Source organism: Selaginella moellendorffii, unplaced genomic scaffold (genome assembly GCF_000143415.4).
Source record: "Selaginella moellendorffii unplaced genomic scaffold, v1.0 SELMOscaffold_1, whole genome shotgun sequence".
Classification (NCBI taxonomy): Eukaryota; Viridiplantae; Streptophyta; class Lycopodiopsida; order Selaginellales; family Selaginellaceae; genus Selaginella; species Selaginella moellendorffii.
The window spans coordinates 1944287-1963111 of record NW_003314262.1 but is presented as its reverse complement, the minus strand read 5'-3'; the positions used below and the strand labels follow the sequence as shown (position 1 = coordinate 1963111).

At 43.1% G+C, this 18825-nt stretch overlaps 1 protein-coding gene across 1 annotated transcript; it reads right to left on the bottom strand.

Annotated features, from left to right (window-relative positions):
* Window positions 1-824: 824 nt before the first annotated feature.
* On the bottom strand, window positions 825-9536 carry LOC112348047 (pentatricopeptide repeat-containing protein At2g34400-like). The gene is made up of 2 exons (XM_024679994.1): window positions 8983-9536; window positions 825-942 (listed from the first exon to the last, which is right to left on the bottom strand). The coding sequence occupies exons 1-2, from the start codon at window positions 9534-9536 to the stop codon at window positions 825-827; spliced, it is 672 nt and encodes a 223-aa protein (XP_024535762.1).
* Between the last annotated feature and the right edge of the window lie 9289 nt (window positions 9537-18825).

Here is an 18825-nt window from a genome sequence, read left to right as displayed (position 1 = left end):
CTCCATCTCGGACTCTGTCTCGGGTCCATCTCGGACTCTGTCTCGGGTCCATCTCGGACTCCATCTCGGTCCACCTCGGACTCCATCTCGGACTCCATCTCGGGTCCATCTCGGACTCCATCTCGGACTCCATCTCGGGTCCATCTCGGACTCCGTCTCGGTCCACCTCGGACTCCATCTCGGGTCTATCTCGGACTCTTCCACGTGTCATGTGTTGGTCCTTTTTGGGTCCCTTTTTGGAGCCTTGCTTATTGCTCGCTTTGTGCTCGCTCCTTGAGCACTTTGTTGGGAGTTCCACTCCCGCTCTCGACCTTCCAAGTCAGAGCTTTTAGTCCAAACGTGTTACACTCGTTTGGGCTTTCGCTTCGGCCACTACCACGTGGCACCCTTTCCGGCTCCACTTTGGGGCCTAGGGATTTTGTGTCTCACACTATTCTCAATATCGTGGGGCTTCTTGATATTAGCAAGTGCAAAACAATGATAAGAGTTTCTCAAACCAGGCTGAGTATGCTCAGCAAGAAACACATAGGGTTCCTACCTTATGTTTATCTGATTTAAGTACACGGTCATTGACCAATTTCTCAACTAGCTCAAGTGGGAACGATAAAAGGAACTAACTGTACCGACCTTTTGCCGTCATGGCAGTAAGGAAAGAGTGTCCATAAGGACTGGCCAACAAGTATCTTTCGATACCTACTGCTAGAACATCATGATGTTCCCGTAGAAACAACTGCTACAGATCCTTAGAGGGAAGATACAATCTTTCTTGCTTATAGAATATAAGCCCATCCTGAATTGAAAAGTGAAGTTTCGCATTGGTTCGACTAACAGCTTTCGCCGTCGCTACCAGGGTTCTGCTTCAACAACTCCGTATGGTGCAAGATTGTCTTTGCCAATGGATCACTTCCGTATAAAACCCGAACATCCTCCAACCAGTCTGAACTGATTGCCAATATTGCCTAGAACTGAGCTCGACCACTCAATGCATTTGGAACAATATTGTCTTTTCCAGGTTTATATATGATTTCAATATTATATCTAGCAAGCTTCTCTTGCCAATGAGCCTGCTTCAGTGTAAGCTTAGGCTACATAGCAAAGTAGCTCAATATGTTACTATCTATATAAACCTTGGTGTGTCCACCTAAGTAGTGTCTCCAGTGTTCCAAGGCCGACACTATCTCTTTCTCATGCATTGGCCATCTTCGTTGAGTTTCATCCAATTTCTTAGAATAGAATGTAACAGGACAACCAAGTTGCCTTAGCGTAACACCAACCGCTTTGTCACAATCTTGCTGCAATACAACACCAATAGCATAGCCAGATGCATCACAATTCACTTTGAAGGGTTTATCAAGATCTGGGATCCTGAGAACAGGAACCGTAGTCAAGATCTCCTTCAACCGTACAAAAGCACGCTGGCAAGCTGGTGTCCAATGAAACGGAATACTACTCTTCGTCAACTCAGTCAACGGAAGAGCAATTCTTGCAAAATTGCGGACAAACTTGCAATAGTATCCCGCGAAACCAAGAAAAGAATGAACATCTGATACAGTGGTCGGGACTTCCCAGGACTTCACCGCTTCCACTTTCTTTGGATCAACCTCAATTACGCCACCACCGACTATATGTCCAAGAAATTTTACCTTTGGCGCGCCTTCGGGTCCCAACATATGCCACTTGCTCAACTTTGCAAATTGATATTTTTAATTGAATTTTGCATAAGTACATAGAGTTCTGCCTTGCAGAAATTCCTCCACTAGATCTCGCGCGTTCGCTAGGTTCTCCTCCGGTTCCCATGTTGCTTCGCAGTGTGGAAATCCTTTCCACTTCACATGGAACTCTCTCACCTCGCGTCCTTGTCGCTTGCTCTTGCGCGCATTGAGGATGGCCTCGACTTCGTATTCCTCTTCCCCTTGGATAACCTCAGGTAAAGGTCTCACTTGGTCCTTGCGAAGCAAATCCTCAAAGTACGGCTTGAGTAAGTTCACGTGGAACACTGGGTGCATCTTCCCCATCTCTCGAGGAAGTCGGAGTCGGTAAGCCACTTTACCGATTTGTGCCTCAATCTCGTAAGGCCCCGCGAACCTGCTTAAGGAACTCAAGATCAATTCATTTATAGGAATACATGCATCTTTACCTTTGGGTCAACTTTCGGCTGATCTCACTTGGTAGTTTGAGGTTTTTGGTGTTCAGCCACATCTTCTCCCCAGCTTGGAACTCTACATCCCAACGCTTCTGGTTCGCATATTTGGTTTGCCTTTGTTGAGCCCGTTCCAAGGAATCCCTCACTAGATTCCAAATGCTGAGTCTTTCCACCGTGAATGCCTCCACTGCGGGCAACTCTCCATGATACTCGGCCATGCCGAGTTCCACAGGACCTTCAATAGCTCGCCCATTGATGACTTCCCATGAACTCACCCCGATACTCAAATGTGGTGAGTTGTTATAACACATCTCCGCAAGTCCCAAATGACTTACCCAATCGGTCTGGTCTCCCGAGACATAGCATCGCAAATAATCCTCCAGCTGCCTATTCACCCTTTCTGTTTGTCCGTCTGTCAAGAAGTGTTAGTGCCAACAACTTGAATCAATACCCCATACCTGTCTGTGGGTGATAGGCTGTGCTGAATTTCAACTTGGTGCGATACTGTTCCAGGAGAGTCCTCCAGAAGCTACTGGTGAAGATCTTATCTCGATCTGAGATGATCTCTTCCGGTCTTCCCCGCACTCGAACCACTTGTTTGAAGAACAGCTTTGCCACACCTTCCGCATCCACCTCCATTGTGGTGGGTATGAAGTGTGCCATTTTCGAAAATCGGTCCACCACCACGAATATCGCATCAAACCCCTCGCTTGGGGGGAGTCCCGTGATGAAGTCCATCGTAAGACATTTCCACGGGCGATCTGGAATTGGGATGCTTTGCAACAAGCCCCCACTAGCCTTAGTCACAGCTTTTACCTGCTGACATGTTGGACATGTCTTTACATAGTCTTGGACGTCCTTAGCCATATCTGGCCAATGGTACTTCCTCTTGAGTAAGCCCATCATCTTGGGCACTCCGCCGTGTCCCACAAGAGGTCCGTCATGACACTCTTCTAAGGCTACCTTCCTTAGTTCCCCTTCTGGAACATACACCCTCGTTCGCTTGTAATAGATGAGTTCGTTGCGTTCTGCATAGCCCGTTTTCTCTTCCGTTGGCAGCTCACCTCTTTGGTGAGCTTCCCGTGCCTTTAGATTCCTCAGCAACACTTCTTGTGCTAGACCATCATTCTCATATGTTGTCCGCACATCATCCCAAAAGGTTGCTGTCGCATTGGATATCGCCAACTTCAAGCTCGCTTTTCGACTCAACACATCTACCACGATGTTGCTCTTCCCAGGCTTGTACAAAATCTCGCAATCAAACTCGGCCAAGGCATTGGCCCATTGACCCTGTTTCCCTCTCAGGTCGGGCTGTGACAAGAAGTGTTTCGTTGCCACATTGTCCGTGTAAACCTTGAAGTGTCTCCCAAGGTAGTGTCACCACTCCTTGAGCACCTTGACCACCACAAATAGTTCCTTTTCGTGGGCAGGCCACTTCCTTTGAGCCTTCTCCAACTTCTTCGAGAAGAACGCTACTGGATGGTTATCTTGCTTCAAAACTACGTCCAACACAAAGTCCGAAGCGTCCGTTTCTACCTCAAAGTCCTTACCAAAGTCTGGTAATGCCAATACGGGAGCCTTCCTCAACTTCCCTTTGAGGTGGACAAATGCCGCCTCGCATTCCGCTGTCCACACTATCTTCCCTTTTCCTGTTTGGTCCGTTAAGGGCAGGGCTACTCTCGAATAGTGTCTGATAAACTTTCGATAGTAGTTGCATAGCCCCAGGAATGCCCTCAACTCGTGTACATTGGCTGGTCGCTCCCATTCCTGGATCGCTTGGACCTTCTCCGGGTCCACCTTGAGCCTGTCCTGGCCCATCACATGCCCGAGAAACTTTACCTCTTGTTGAGCAAAGTCACATTTGCTCTCTTTAGCATACAGCTTGTGTTCCCTTAGTTTCTCAAACACCTTCGCCAAGTGTTCGGCATGCTCCTCTAGCGTCTCGCTATAGATCAGGATGTCGTCGATATAGACGACCATGAAGTGATCCAGATAGGGTACAAAGATGTGGTTCATTAGAGCCGAAAACGTTGCCGGCGCATTACATAGCCCGAAGGGCATCACCAGAAACTCAAAGCTCCCATACCTCGTTCGACAGGTTGTCTTCTCGACATCTTCCTCGGCTACCCTGATCTGGTAGTATCCTGACCTTAGGTCAATCCTCGAGAAGTATTTTGCCTTTCCCAACCTATCGAATAGGTCCTCAATCCTTGGCAAAGGGTATTTGTTCTTCTTTGTATACTTGTTGAGCAACCGGTAGTCTATGCACATGCGCATAGATCCATCTTTCTTTTTCACAAATAACACCGGCGCCCCATATGGCGACTTGCTCAACCTAACATACCCTTTGTTCACTCCCTTGAAGACTGGTGGGGGCTTCGGTTTGTATTTGGGAACTGCCTGAGGGACTGATTCCACTTCGGTCTGTTCGACCTTGTCTGGTTTTGCCTCAGTCCCTGCCGAAGGGTCCGCACCTTCTGCGCTGCCAGCATCCGCAGTCTTTCACTTTTTCTTCTGCTTCCCATCACGCTTTAGCTTGCGTACGAGAGTCTCTAGCAGAGCATTTGTCTGTGCCAATTGTCCTTCTAGAACGTCCAATCGAGCCTTGGACGACCGAACCTCACCACCGGACTCTTGTTTGGAAGTTGCCTCACTGGAGTCCTCCTCATGCAAGGATTCCTCATCCATAGCCTCTTGTTCGACCGGAGGCTCCAGCTCCGGAGGAGGTTCCGTCTCCGCCTGGGTTCGCTTACGTCCCGCCCTTGCCATCTCCCAGCAATCCGCCTTTATCCTTCGCTAGAACTGAGGAAGAGGCTCCGATACCAAATTGTAAGCCACAAATTTTTCCTTTCCAATTTGCCAGCTTACCTCGACTATCCGACCAACTCTGCCTTGGCTTGTGCTAAGTTCCCTCGCCAAGGTTCTCACCTATGGTACTAGCTCCTACTTGGTCCTACTTGGTTTCAGCTACTCACTGCATGAGCAACGGAGTGTTAGCCATCCATCTACGGATTCCCAAATCTCTCTCAATCCCCCTCCCCGGGTTAGACTGGACTTAAGGTTCAGCTACACTCCCCGCAGGCACAAGCAGCCAAGCACACCAAGCCTCCAGATTCCTAACACCCCAAGGTGCCACAAGACTTGATCATGGGACCCTCTAAATCCCAAGCCTTGGGTGCAGCACTTGTTTCGGGACGTCGGGGCGAAACACCGTGGCCTAACGGCCCGGTATGGGTACCTCTACCCCCCCACTTCCATCCCAAAGGGAAGGCCCAAGCCCCTAGGAAGGGCGAGGACCAATGAGCCTCAAGGTACTCAAGTGGGGTACCACTCCACCTGAGCCAGGAGCACCGCAGTCGGTTTCCCTTTCGGGAGTGGGAGCTGCTCTTGAGCACTTCCCTAGGTGGCCCCTCCGGCACCACTCAGGCCCATGCTCACTCCCACCCAAGGCCCCTCGGCCCCAGTCTCAACCTCAAGTCAGTTTGGAAGCACCACTGGAGAGTTCCTTCAAGACTGGTTCCTGGACCTCACTATCCCTACAAAATTTTGGGAACCCCCGGAAGGCCCCCCCCCCCCCCCCCCCCCCTGGGAGACGCACGCTTTGGGCTTTCACCCCTTGACCCGTATTAGTACTTGGACTTAGTCTCTGGCTCAATCTCGGACCCGATTTCGGATCCAACTTCGGCTTCGGTCTCGGACTCGATCTCGGACTCGATCTCGGACCCGATCTCAGACTCGATCTCGGACCCGATCTCGGACCCGACCTCGGACTCGACCTCGGACTCGGTCTCAGACCCGATTTCGGATCTCGGACTCCGTCTCGAACTCGGTCTCGAACTCGGACTCGAACTCGGTCCCCGAGTCGGTCTCGGACTCGATTCCGGACTCTATCTCGAACTCGGTCCTAGAGTCGGTCTTGGACTCGATCCTCAACTTGGTCCCATCTGATGAACTCTTTGTCATTTCGGTCAAGCTTTTGGGGATCCTTTAGCCTACGACATCTCGGGGAGTCGGTTCCTTACAACTAACTCCTGGTACTAAGGGAGGCTTGGGGTGAAAGCCCAAAGCGTGTGTTCCTCAAAGGGGGGGGGGGGGGGGGGGGCTGTGGGGGGTTCCAAATGTATAGTAGGGATAGTGGGTAGGTCGGGCATGGCTGACCAACCTGAGGCATAGTCTAGCTCCCGCTTGCGTGTCTGTCCTTGTTCTGCGTCTGGCTTGGGTCTAAGCCCAAGTTCCATTCCATGCTAGTTGGTGGAGTACCCATATCCTCGCGTTAGGCCACCGGTATGCCGAAATAGCGCCAGACTCCGTTTGGCTCCGTTTTGTGTGCTGGTCCTGGCATTGGGATGCTGGTTACTCTAGGACTGTTCCAAGTCGCTCCGGGCCCCTGTCCCTTTGCTCCTTAGGCTTTATGCTGGGGAGTTGCTTCGTGATTCGGTTCCATCACTCCTTGGCTCCACGCTTGGGAGTTTGGCACCATTCCTTTGTTCAGTGGCCCAAGGACCTGAACCTCAGGTTCCTATGGACACGTGGCATGGACACATGGCATGTGACACATGGCATTTGTCATGTGGCACAAAAAGGGTTTAGGTTCCACTTCGTGGTGTTATCCTATGGTAAATTACCATAGGATAAAGGTGTGCTACATTTGGTATCAGAGGATGAGTCTCAGCGAGTACTATTCAATGAGATTGGGCAACTAGTCTCGTTGCATATGTAGAGATGAAAACGATGATCTAAGTGGGTACATGTTTGGTGCAAAGGGTTCACATTCGTTCCTTGGGTATGGTTTTGGTTACTTTTTGTACCTAATAATGTGAGCTTTCTCTTGGGCTCATAGAATGGATTTGAGATGCTCTGTTAGCACGAGTTTACGCTTGGGCTCGTGAGTGAGGCACATTAGCAACTAGTGATTAAACTTTGAGTGGGCAGGATTAATGTTAGCCTATCAGTGGTTCCATAAGTTGTTCCATGTACCGTGGGTGAAAGTAAACCTTCCCTGAGTTTGCTATGAGTGGCAAATAGGCTGGTCCATAGCTGTTTAGCATGGCGCTAGTGGATCTTTCCTAGGCATGATTACAAGTGAATCAACCAAGACTGTAGGGATTAGTCTATTGGTTCAAGTAATCATTGCCGTGCTCTCTCATAAACTTTTCTTGGATTGAACTGAAGGCAGTGCGAAAGCAAGCTTGAGGTTTGGTCAAAGATGAGATCGAAAAGAGAGTCATCGAGGACAGAGGATCAAATACGTAAATCATTTTCTCTTCTTGGAGAGATGATTTGCAACGAGGTGTTAACTCCACTAGCACAAGAGGGACTGATAAAGGGTCCAGCAATACCAACCTCCTACCATCGTGGCAGTAAGGTAAGAGTGTCCGTAAGGACTGGTTGACAGGTAACTTTCGATACCCAAAGTCACATTCGCGATAGCTTGCTATTGGAAGACTTGGGTTGCAATGCTCAATTATTTTCTGGGGAACCTTGCTATTGTTCCTTGAGTAGCTTGATGTTGGATTAGTTTTGAGTTTGGTTGGATAGAGAGTGGCATGAGTTTGTTCATGTTGTGAACAAAAGTTAGTGATGTTGAGTGTTGTAAATCTCTATCAGTGGAGTGTGGCATTTATGTTGCATTTTGTCGAATTGAGTTGGCACTTGATACTCACATAAGCCTTTGAAGTAATGACATTGGCATTGCTCGTGGTGTTGCTCAATTGATGATCAAGTCATTGTGATTTCTATATCATATCCATGTGATAATGAGCAATGTGTTTACGAAGTTGCTTGGTTAAATGATGATCAACCCCAAAGTGGTTGATGGAGAAATTAGTCTACTTGCACGAAATAGCATTGTAGTAGCTTTGACTGGATTCTCGATGGTGGTTCATTATGCTAAGCTTAAGTTGGTTCCTTGTTTCCTTGAGTTTGCCCACTAAGGTGTTGGAAAAGGGTTGTAGCATTCACTTGCTATGGCTTGTCAGTTGGTCCGTTAACACTTGGAGTAAATTATTGGATGGAGAAAGTGTGTAGTTGAGGCATTGACATCGCTAGCACTTGTGTTAGTGGAAGTGGCATTGTTATTTTGAGTGATGAGGAATTTTCCTTAGAGCTTGATTTTCCATGTCATTTTTCTTGTTAGTGTTTTAGCTTCAAATTGAATCCTGAAAATGGTTGAAGAAGAGTGTTAGTGCAATGTGAATATCCGAAGATATGGTCTTCGTGATCAAGCCTTAGATGATCACTTTGCATTTTGGCAGATGTCGGAGTTGGATGTCAGAAATATGGGCAAAAAGATGTTCGATGCTTAAGCATACTATGGGTCATGAGAATTGGTGTTGAGGTGAACCTATGTGAAGTTGTTAGTAGGAAGAAGTTGGTTGAATCTTGGAAGTTTGTATTCCTAGACCAAGAGTCATTCTTTCTCTAGGATGGAAAATTTTCCACAAATTTTCTTAGACTTATCCAATGGCTGATCTGTTGATCACTTTGCTTGAAAACCATTCTATTTTCGTAAGCTAGTACAAACTAGCGAAAGGGTTGGGGTTGACTTCGGTTAACTTAAACCTTAGTAAGTAGTCTGTATGATGCAACCCAAAAGGAATGCTGACTTTTGGGGATAAGGCAATTGAGTTGTATAGAGTCTGGAGTTGGTGTAAGAAAAGTGGCCGTTGCACTTTTCTAGAAAGGTGACCCTTGTGCCTTTCTTTTGTAGCATTATGCTTGGTGGCAGAGTGCACTTTGCATTTCGTTAGACTCTATCGGGCTTGATCCCCTTGAAGCACATAAGACGATAGAGCCTCACAGCCTCCTCACAATGCCCGTTCTGGGCATACGCTGCTAACATCGCGTTCCAGGACACGCAATTCCTCTCCACCAGCGTCGCAAACACCTCCTTGGCCTCCTCCAAATGCCCACACTTCCCATACATGCTCACCAGCACGGTGGCCACGATGATCTTGGATTCATACCCTAGAGACCGCGCATTGGCATGAATGCCGCGGCCCTCTTCCAGATCCCCGGCCACGGCACACGCCTTGAGAGCACTGACGAGCGTCACATTGTCGATCGCCATGCCACGCGACTGGATCTCGTGAAACAGGCCTAGGGCCTCGCGGCCGTGGCCATTGTCAGCGTAGGCGCCGAGCATGATCGTCCAGGAGAAGATTATTCGGTGCTGGATGCGATCGAAAACCTCTCTGGCATCGCGGACGCTACGGCATTTGCCGTAGGCTTGGACGAGAAGATTGCCAAGGTACCTGTCGCCCCCGAATCCATCCCTGGCAATCTCCCACTGCGCTTGCTTGGCGGCGGTCAGATCTCGAGTGCTGGCGCAGTCCCGCAGGATTGATGTGTGCGAGGAGATCGCGATGGCAGTGGTGTCGCGCTCGCCGGACATTCATGAAGAATCGATAAACCCTAAAACAAAGAATATCCCAATTTTCAAATCGCTCCCCCTCCCAAGGGTTTTTTAAGGAAATGAATGAAATATTTAAATCGCTACATATCTAGAGTATCAGTTTGTTGAAACTTGTGATTTTCTGTAACATCTTGATATAATTTACTAAACAAAGAGACCCTTAAACAAATTAAATATTATTATAAAGTTTGTAAATATATGTATGTATATACATATATTACCTTAGTTAGATATAGTACTATAGCATATAAATCGTAATATAGTTCATCCATTCTTGTATATAAGTAGGGGTCTAAACCCCAATTAAATACACTTATACAAAGACTTGTGCAACTTCATAATCACATATTGATGTTTATATCTATTTAGAATAGGAAAGTCATGATAAATATGGAGAAAGTATGGAATAAATATTGAACGCACCATCAGTTGTAGATTATTAACAAGATTAGTCCCCACAAAATAAAAAAAGTTGTTATAAAGGTGATATTAAAATTGTAAATGCCGAAATGGCAAGTCATTAATAAGTGATACAAAATTCTAAAACCTCTAATGAAGCTTTTAGGTCTAAAACTCAATATTTTGAAGCTCATGAACCTCGTTAAAAGAAGGTAAATCTTGCTCCATACTTTATAGACATTAAACATCATGTACAACAACCACTAATGGCATAGAATATTTGTTTCGAAAATCCATTGATATTGGAATAACAAACTTATTAGGAAATGGAGAAGATAATGAAAAAGGGAAAGGACATTAAGAAAGGGCATTAATATTAGCCATAGAACTCTCTATGCAATGAATAACCTCAAAATTATATATTTGAAACTTCAAAGCTCATTAAATAGTACGATCAATTAAATTCTTTCGCTTCAATAATGAAGTAATTGCAGCATTATCACTTTTTAGTAATGTTCAAAAACTATGCAAATATATATGAAGCCTCTTAAAACCCAAAATTACTACTAAACACTCATTCTCTGTTGTGGAGTAATTCATCTCTAGTAATATACGGTTGATGTATGCAATAGGATGATGCCGACTAGGCACACCTAGACTCTTTTGCATCAACACTTCAAAACCAATATTAAAAGCATTCATACGTAAAATGAATTATTGAGTGTAATCAAGACATGCTAAAACTGAAGGAGTTATTAATAACTATTTACAATCCTTAAACTAGATAAAAAATGATATTGACTATTTTAACAATGGTATAATATGATTAGAAAGATGATCAATGAAATGATTGAGATATTGCACCTTGCCTAGAAAGTGTTGTATATCATTCACACACTTCGGAGTACAAACTTCTAGAATAGCCACAAGTTTGTCAAGATCAATTTACAAACCTTCATAAAAAATATGGTACCTGTGATAAGTTGTGTCTTTGGAGCCAAATATGCACTTTGACTACTTCAACTTTAAACCAACTTACTATAGTAGATCTAACACCTTATGAATATCATAAACATGCTCCTTCCATATCCCTTTTGAGTAGATCAAGATATTATAGATGAAGTTAGTAGTCACCTTTGGTATATTGCAAAAAACCTTATTTATTATTCGCTAGAAAGTTGTTGGAGCATTGTTCAAACTAAATGGCATTACCAAGAATTTAAAAAAACCAAATAGTGTACAAAAAGTAGTCTTGGGAACATTTTCAAGTATACCTTCTTCTTCACATTGCTAATTTTCTAGATCATCTAAGTGTAAGGAATCAACTCCTTGAGGTGTCATATACTAAAGGATCTTTGAAACCATGACCGAAATTATAAAGAGTTCATCGGATAAGACCGAGTTTGAGATTGAGTCTGAAACCGACTCTGAGACCGAGTTTTGATACCGAGTCTAAAATCAAGTCTGAAACCAATTCTGAGACCAAGTTTAAAACTGAGTTTGAGACCAAGTTCAAGACTGAGTTTGAGACCAAGTTCAAAACTGAGTTTGAGACCGAGTCAGGGACCAAGTTTGAAACCAAGTTAGAGACCAAGTTTGAAACCGAGTCCGAGATCCAAGATCAGGTCTGAGACCGAGTCCAAGATCGAGTCCAAGACCAAGTCCGAGGTCAAGTCCAAGACTGAGTCCGAGATCAAGTCTGAGAGATTAAGTCCAAATACTAATACCAAAAATATAATAGAGATAGTGAGATCCAAAAATTAGTCTTGAAGGAACTCTCTAGTGGTGCTTCCAAACCAACTTGTGGTTGAGGCTGGGGGTTAGGGGACTTGGGTGGGAGTGAGCATGGACTCAAGTGGTGTTGGAGGGGGCCACCTAAGGAAGTGCTCAAAAGTAACTCCCACTCTTTGAAGGGAAATTGATTGCGGTACTCTCAGCTCATGTGGAATGGTGTTCATTTGAGTACTATACTGCTCATTGGTCCTTGTTTCTTCCTAGGAGCTTGGGCCTTTCTTTTAGGATGGAAGTGGGGAGTAGGGGTACCTATATTAGGCCATTAGGCCACAATATTTCCCCCTAAAGTCCTAAAGTAAGAGATGCACTCAAGGTTTAGGATTTAGAGGGTCTCATGATTAAGTGTTGTTGTACCAAGGGATGTTAAAAACCTGGAGGTTTGTTATTCTTGGTTGTTTGTGCTTGTAGGGAGTGTAGTTGAACTTTAAGTCTAGTCTAACCCGGGGAGTGGGATTCGAAGAAAATTTGGCAATCCATGGATGGATAGCTAACACACCATTGCTTGTGTAGTGAGTAACTGAAACTAAGTAGAACCAAGTAGGAGTTAGTATAATAGGTGGAAACTTTGGCAAGGGAACTTAATAAAGGCTAAGGTAATGGTGAATGGATAGACAAGGTAAATTAACAAATTGGAAAGAAAAAATTTATGGCTTACAGTTTAGTATTAGAGCCTTCTTCTTAGGGCTCTAGCTTTGCAAGAAATTCCATTTCTATCTTGGTTCTCTTACACTCTACTTTAGTCATCTCCCAACAATTTACATCTATCCTTCTCCAATTGAACAAGAAACTATGGATAAGGAATCTTTGCATAAGGCTGACTCCAATGAGTAAAATTCCAAACAAGAGTCTAATGGTGAAGTTTGGTCATCCAAGGCTTAATTGGACATTTTAAAAGGATAATTAGCACAGACCAATGCCCTGCTAAAGACCTTCTTACGTAAATTAAAGTGTATTGAGAAATGAAAGAAAAGGTAAAAGACTACGGATATTGGTAGTGCAGAAGGCATGGACCCTTTAGTGAAAACTGAGGCGGAAATGAATAAGGTTGAATAAACCAAAGTAGAATCAGTCCCTTAAGTAGTTCCCAAGTATAAACCAAAGCCCCCATTGATCTTCAAAGGAGTGAAGGAATATAAGGTGGTGAAGGGTTAGTTTTACAATATAAAGGATTATTTTAGAGCATTGTGGTTATCAAGCTTGGAAAAGGTCCTATAAGCAAAACCATACTTAGCAGATAATGCTAAAGTTTGGTGGAGAATAATGGAGGCCAATGAAGGACTGGTTTAGGGCTGCTTGGGAAATGATGAAGGTGAGGATCCGTGCAACTTATGTTCCTCCAAATGCTACTCTGCATTTAAGGGATGAGTTGAGTAGGATAAAGTAAATAAGAACTATTCAAGAATATATAAATGTGTTTATAGCAAAGAGGATCCTTGTTACGGAAATGGGCAATATGGATGCATTCCATGCCTTCATATCAAGCTTACAGACATGGGCTCAAAGTGAGGTGATGTGTTGAAACTTGATCAACTACAAGGAAACATTGGATGCAGCTATTAAGGTGCATTTCAATGATAATTTGCGAAAGAGGAATACAATAGAGTTGGGGACCACATTTAGCAAAGGAGTCAAACCAAAGGGGACATATAGCAAAGGGAAATTTAGGAAGAGTTTCTCTAAGAATGAGTCTTCAGAATTTTGAAAAGGCAAATTTGATAGCTAGCGAGCAAGTATATGGGGATTTAGGTGAAAAGGGACAAACCCTGATAAAAAGGCTAAGTTTGTTAGCAACGAAAGTCAAAGAAGGCCATTAGAAGGCCCATTAGAAAGCCAAAGTCAATATAGCCATTAAGTTAAGTGAAGTTTAAACTAAGGTACATGATCCAATCCCTAACTCAAAGTTACTTATTACACGAGCAACTTTGGTAGAAAGTCATTCACAATATCCACTAGCCTTCCAAGGGAAGCTTGAAAGTAGCTAGATCTTTATTGACATAGATGCTTTGGATAATTTTGTGGCTGTAAACATAGTTTGGCAAGCTAGATTAATGGTGTAGTGGCTAAGTGAACCAAGGACTATAAAGTTTGTTAAAGTTAGCTAAAGCATCAATGAAGTACTTTAACAAACAAAAGTCAAAGTAAAGACATGGAAAGTAGACATGGATTTCACCGTGTTAGACATGGTGGGATTTGATATGATCTTCGGGATGGATTAATTTAATCAATTTGTGGTACCCTTGCATAGACAAGGTAGGAACTTAGTGGTATTGGCAAATGCCTGAAGAGAACAATATAGAGTGGAGGCCCAGGATTTAAAGGTAGGGCAATGTAAGGCTAAAGACTCCTACTTTATTAATGTCCACAGGAGGCAGCATTTTTGTGCTTACTTTCAATAGGGAGTGGACCAAACAAGTTGGATAAGGCTCAGTGAAATTGGCATGTCCACAAAAAAGAAACTATTTGCAATGGTCAAAACACTCTGAAGAAAGGCTAGTGAACAAAATAATGGTGCCAAACTCCTAAGCATGGAGCTAAGGAGCAAAGGAACAAAAGCATGGAGTGACTCTTAAGTGTATAACTCAAGAAGTGAAGGGACAAAAACACGAAACGAATTAGAATAGTTCTGGAACATCTAACATCCCAATGTTAGGATTAATATGCAAAATAGAACCAAATGGAGTTTAGCACTATTTCAGTATATTGGTGGTATAACACAAGGATATGGGTACTCCACCAGCTAGCATGGTGTAGAACTTGGGCTTAGACCCAAGCCAGACATAACACAAGGATATGCATACAAGTTGGAGCTAAACAATATCACAAGTTAGTTGTCCATTCCCAACCTACCCACTATCTCTGTTATACATTTGGAACCTTCCATATCCTACTCCCACCCCCCCTTGAGGAACATACGCTTTGGGCTTTCACCCTTAGCCACCCTTAGTACTACGAGTTCGTCTCTGGGACTAACTTGAAACTTACTAAATATATAATGGAACTAAATTGTGAATTTGGACATAGGGTGAACGCCATTGTGTTTAGGACAATCTCTACATTCTGTAAATATGCCAAATTAGTAAATCTAAACACTTTCTATAAATAGCAATTGTAACCAAACAATACTAACACAAGGTGCATGATAGCAAGGGTGTTTGGCAGACACAGTAAACTATCATTTAGCGATATTGAAAGACTAGTCTTAATACATGAGGGTTTTTGTCAAGTGAGTGCAAGATAGAGCAAAAAACAACTAAGAGCCAGGCCAAGTATGCTCAGCAACAAACACATAAAAGTTCCTACCCTTATGTTCATCTGGTTAAGTATAGATGCTAAACATAGTTTACTAACACTTGAACAAGAGGGACTGATAAAGGGTGTAGCAATATTGACTTCTTGCCATTGTGGCAGTAAGGAAAGAATATTTGAAAGGATTAGTCGACAAATAACTTTCAATACCCATAGTCATATTCATGACACTCTCCCCCCCTTAGGGAAGATTGACGTCTTTGTCAATGCATACTTTAGTCTAGATCACTGCAAAGGAAACAATTCCATAAAAAGTTCACAGCAATCACACTATATGAGAAATGCACTAACTTAAATGAGTTAAGATAACCTCTTTGTCTAACCTAGATGTGCTACAAACTCAAACACTTTCCAGCCGTCACTAACAAGGAAATAAACAATGGAGTTAGCCACCCTTGCTACTTTGGGTGTCACCCAGCTTATAAAAGTGTGATATGCCCTTGACTGCAGGGACATAGAAAAAGAAGTTAGAGGTCCCAACCCTCTTGAGCAATGAAACTAAACCTGTTAGTAAGGTTTAGATAGAATATTGTAAATAGGTGGTTAGAATTGTTTACATGGTCATGCCCTTTATTGAAATAAGAAATATCAATAAAGAGGCGGGTGATGTGACTAGTCGACAATAGCTACCCTATAATTGGCTACATGAGTTCATCTAATTCTAATGAATTGAGCTTCTTTCAACCACTTGGCATCATACTAGAGTGGAGGTACTTTTGTGAAGGAAAATCCACAATGCTCCCAAAGCTACACACCCTTTTATTAGCTTTAAATATACTATTATACTAAAGCCTTAGAAAAAGGTGAAGCTTAATAATAAAATAACTATGGAGTGCAACTTAATCCTTAGACACATATGCCAAGGGTAACAAATTGGGACTTAAGTTTTAAAGCCTTTAATTAAGGGATGGAGCCAAACTCCTGAGTGTAGGAATAAGACTATAAAGGGCTTTTATGAGAGTCTTGCTCTCTTGACACCCTAACCCTTGGGTCAAGCTTAGTCAGAAGCAAATTGAACTTGTTAGATGTTAATCTTAACATATAGTATATTTCCTCTAAGTCAACCAATAGAGTCAAGCTTGAGACCCTAGATACAAAATGTAACCTCATAAATTTATACTTCGTGGGAGGTCATCCAACCCAGTACTATTCAAACCCAATGATATTTAACCCCAAGTATCGTAAAACCTTTAACTAATTGAAAAAAGAGGTGCGCTCTTATTCATGGACATAAGGTAGGTTAAATTCCAACAGCAGGACAATAAAGCTTTTGAGGTAGCTTGAGGGTGGTTGGGTGGTGAGGAACCTCAAGAGGAGGCATAACATAGTTTAGGGAGACTAAACCTCTTGCTTTTTAGCGCTGGGTTGTAATATTGGTATTAAAGAAGTTAGTTATGATGGTTGACTAAAATAAATGCTAGAATCCTATTGTCAATAGTGCCAACAATAGCGCTAATGGTGTTGTGGAGGTTTGGATTATTCAGGATGTTATTTATAAATTATGAGCCCCTAATCAAAATCAGTGTAACATACCTTATCTCTCTCCCTTTAAACCAACTGAAAAAGGGGTAATTGTTTGATGAGAGAGCCTTTAGTAGCTATTTTATCTCTATTTATCCCCAAGGTTTCAAATATCCATGGTGGCAGTATATCCAAATCTCATCCCATGATCACATGCATTACAATTAACAAGAAATGCAAGATGAAATGTATAATATGATGGATACCATACGTGGGAGTGTTGAAACACTCAAGGCTAGACGTGGTGGTGCTCTAAGTAAAACTTCTTTAGTAGATTGATTCAAGATTCCAACTTTTTCCCGTGATGGTGGTATATATGAGTGTTTGGTTTGGCTAGTTAATGTGAAGAAGTTCTTAGTTGCTAGAGGAACTCTAGATGTAGAGGCTTTAGTGGATATTTTAATGGTTTTGCATAATATAGATCTTTGATAGTAGAATTGGCTTAAGGAGTTTTGTATTATGGATAATAAACTACCAATGTCTACTATAAATGAGTTTGAGGTTGTTTTTTGTTTAAGTTTTTCCCCTCACTACAATGTGGAGAATGCTCACATGGAACTCTAACATCCCTAACAAAAGAAAATGATGCTTGAGGATTATATTAAGAATTTTACTTGCTTGATTAGTCGTGTTCCAACAAAAGATTTAGATGAAAACAAGTCCTACTTCATTGATGGCCTTCATAGTGAGAGCATGTAGTAACACTTGTGTCATTTTTAGCCTACAAAGAGTTTGGAGTAGCTCTTTGATGCAGCTCATTGACTTGATAATGACAAGCATAGGTCTTGCAAGCATTCAATGAGTCTTTCTGTTGAGAATCATAGTGATGATCACCATAGACACAAGGATAGGAACAAACATCACAAGTTGAAATCTTTGATGACTACTTTGGATACAAAAAAGCAGTAGTTCTTTGTGAAGAATTATAGCCAAGGTTGTGATCATTGTGGCGAGCTTACACACTATAAGGTTGATTGTCAACAACCCAAGAACAAGTAGTAGAGTAAAAAGAATGGCCAATCCTCCAATAACTATAAGTTAGATACTAAAAAGTTACATTTATATTATGAGTATAATGATGTTAGGGCATGGCCACTAAGAGAGTGAGAAAGAGAGAGGGAATATTTTGGTCTTCAAAATATTCCCCATCTTCTTTGTATAAAACCCTTGCCCCACATGGGGGGGGGAGGGGGGGCGCATTTTGCAAAGAGTATTGAAACATTTCTCGTTTTTGAGTGAGCGTTGGGGGAGGTGCCCCTCCTTCCCCCAACAAATGGTGAATCCAGCATGATGCATAGTACTTTCGGAGGCGTCATTTATCTTTTTTTCTTTTGGCTGTAGACTTTGGAAAGGAATTTCTTGTTCGTCTGGCAGTGGTTTTGTTTGATCTTGGGCTTGTTAAATAGGTCTGGAGCTCCTCTTTCCAGCAAGGTATGGTGCTCATTAAGCTGTGCAGTATTTGAAGAGATACAACGTTTCTTGGCTCGGTTTGAGGAACATTTTGGGGTTTTCACTTTCTCACCTAGATCCTTGGCCTAATTTCTCAAATCAGTGCATTTGGGCTTGTAGATCTAGCTTAAATTTACAAGTAGCTATTATTCTTGGTGCTAGATTTGGCCAAATTGACGCACAGCACCTTCTCGGGCTGAGTCCTCTTCATCATTGGCAGATTCCAGTGACTTAGATTTACAAGCTATGGTGCAGCCACCTTTAGCTCGACCTCAGCTCTATGTTCTGCAGAAGGGGAGTGTTTTGCTAACCTTCTCAAGTGTTGGGATAGTCTCTCCAACATCACATATTAGTCGCTTTGATTACTACTACACCACAAACATGATTGTCGATGATGATTGTATGTGCCACGACTTCTTGCAATCTCTCGAAGGCAAAGTAGCCACCTGGGCAAATTCTCTCCTCCCAGAGGACCACACAAACTTCCAGACACTACTCGCTTCTTTCAAAGAACGTTTTGTTGAAGAAAAACCCACAAATCGGCTACTTGTCGACCTCTTTTTGTTCTAACAAAGTGCTCATGAGTTTGTTCCTGACTATATCACCCGGTTTTGAGCATACTGGAAGTAGTGTTGGGATGGTAGAGTGGTCCAAAATGAGTAACAGGGGGTCACGGCATTCACAGCGTGGGAACTTGTAGCGGAAACTTCTTAAGAAGACATTTGTTGTCTTGCCACAAGGCATTTTCATTTGCCACAAAGCTGGAAAGAGAGCTCCTTGTCAACCTATGGATTGCTAG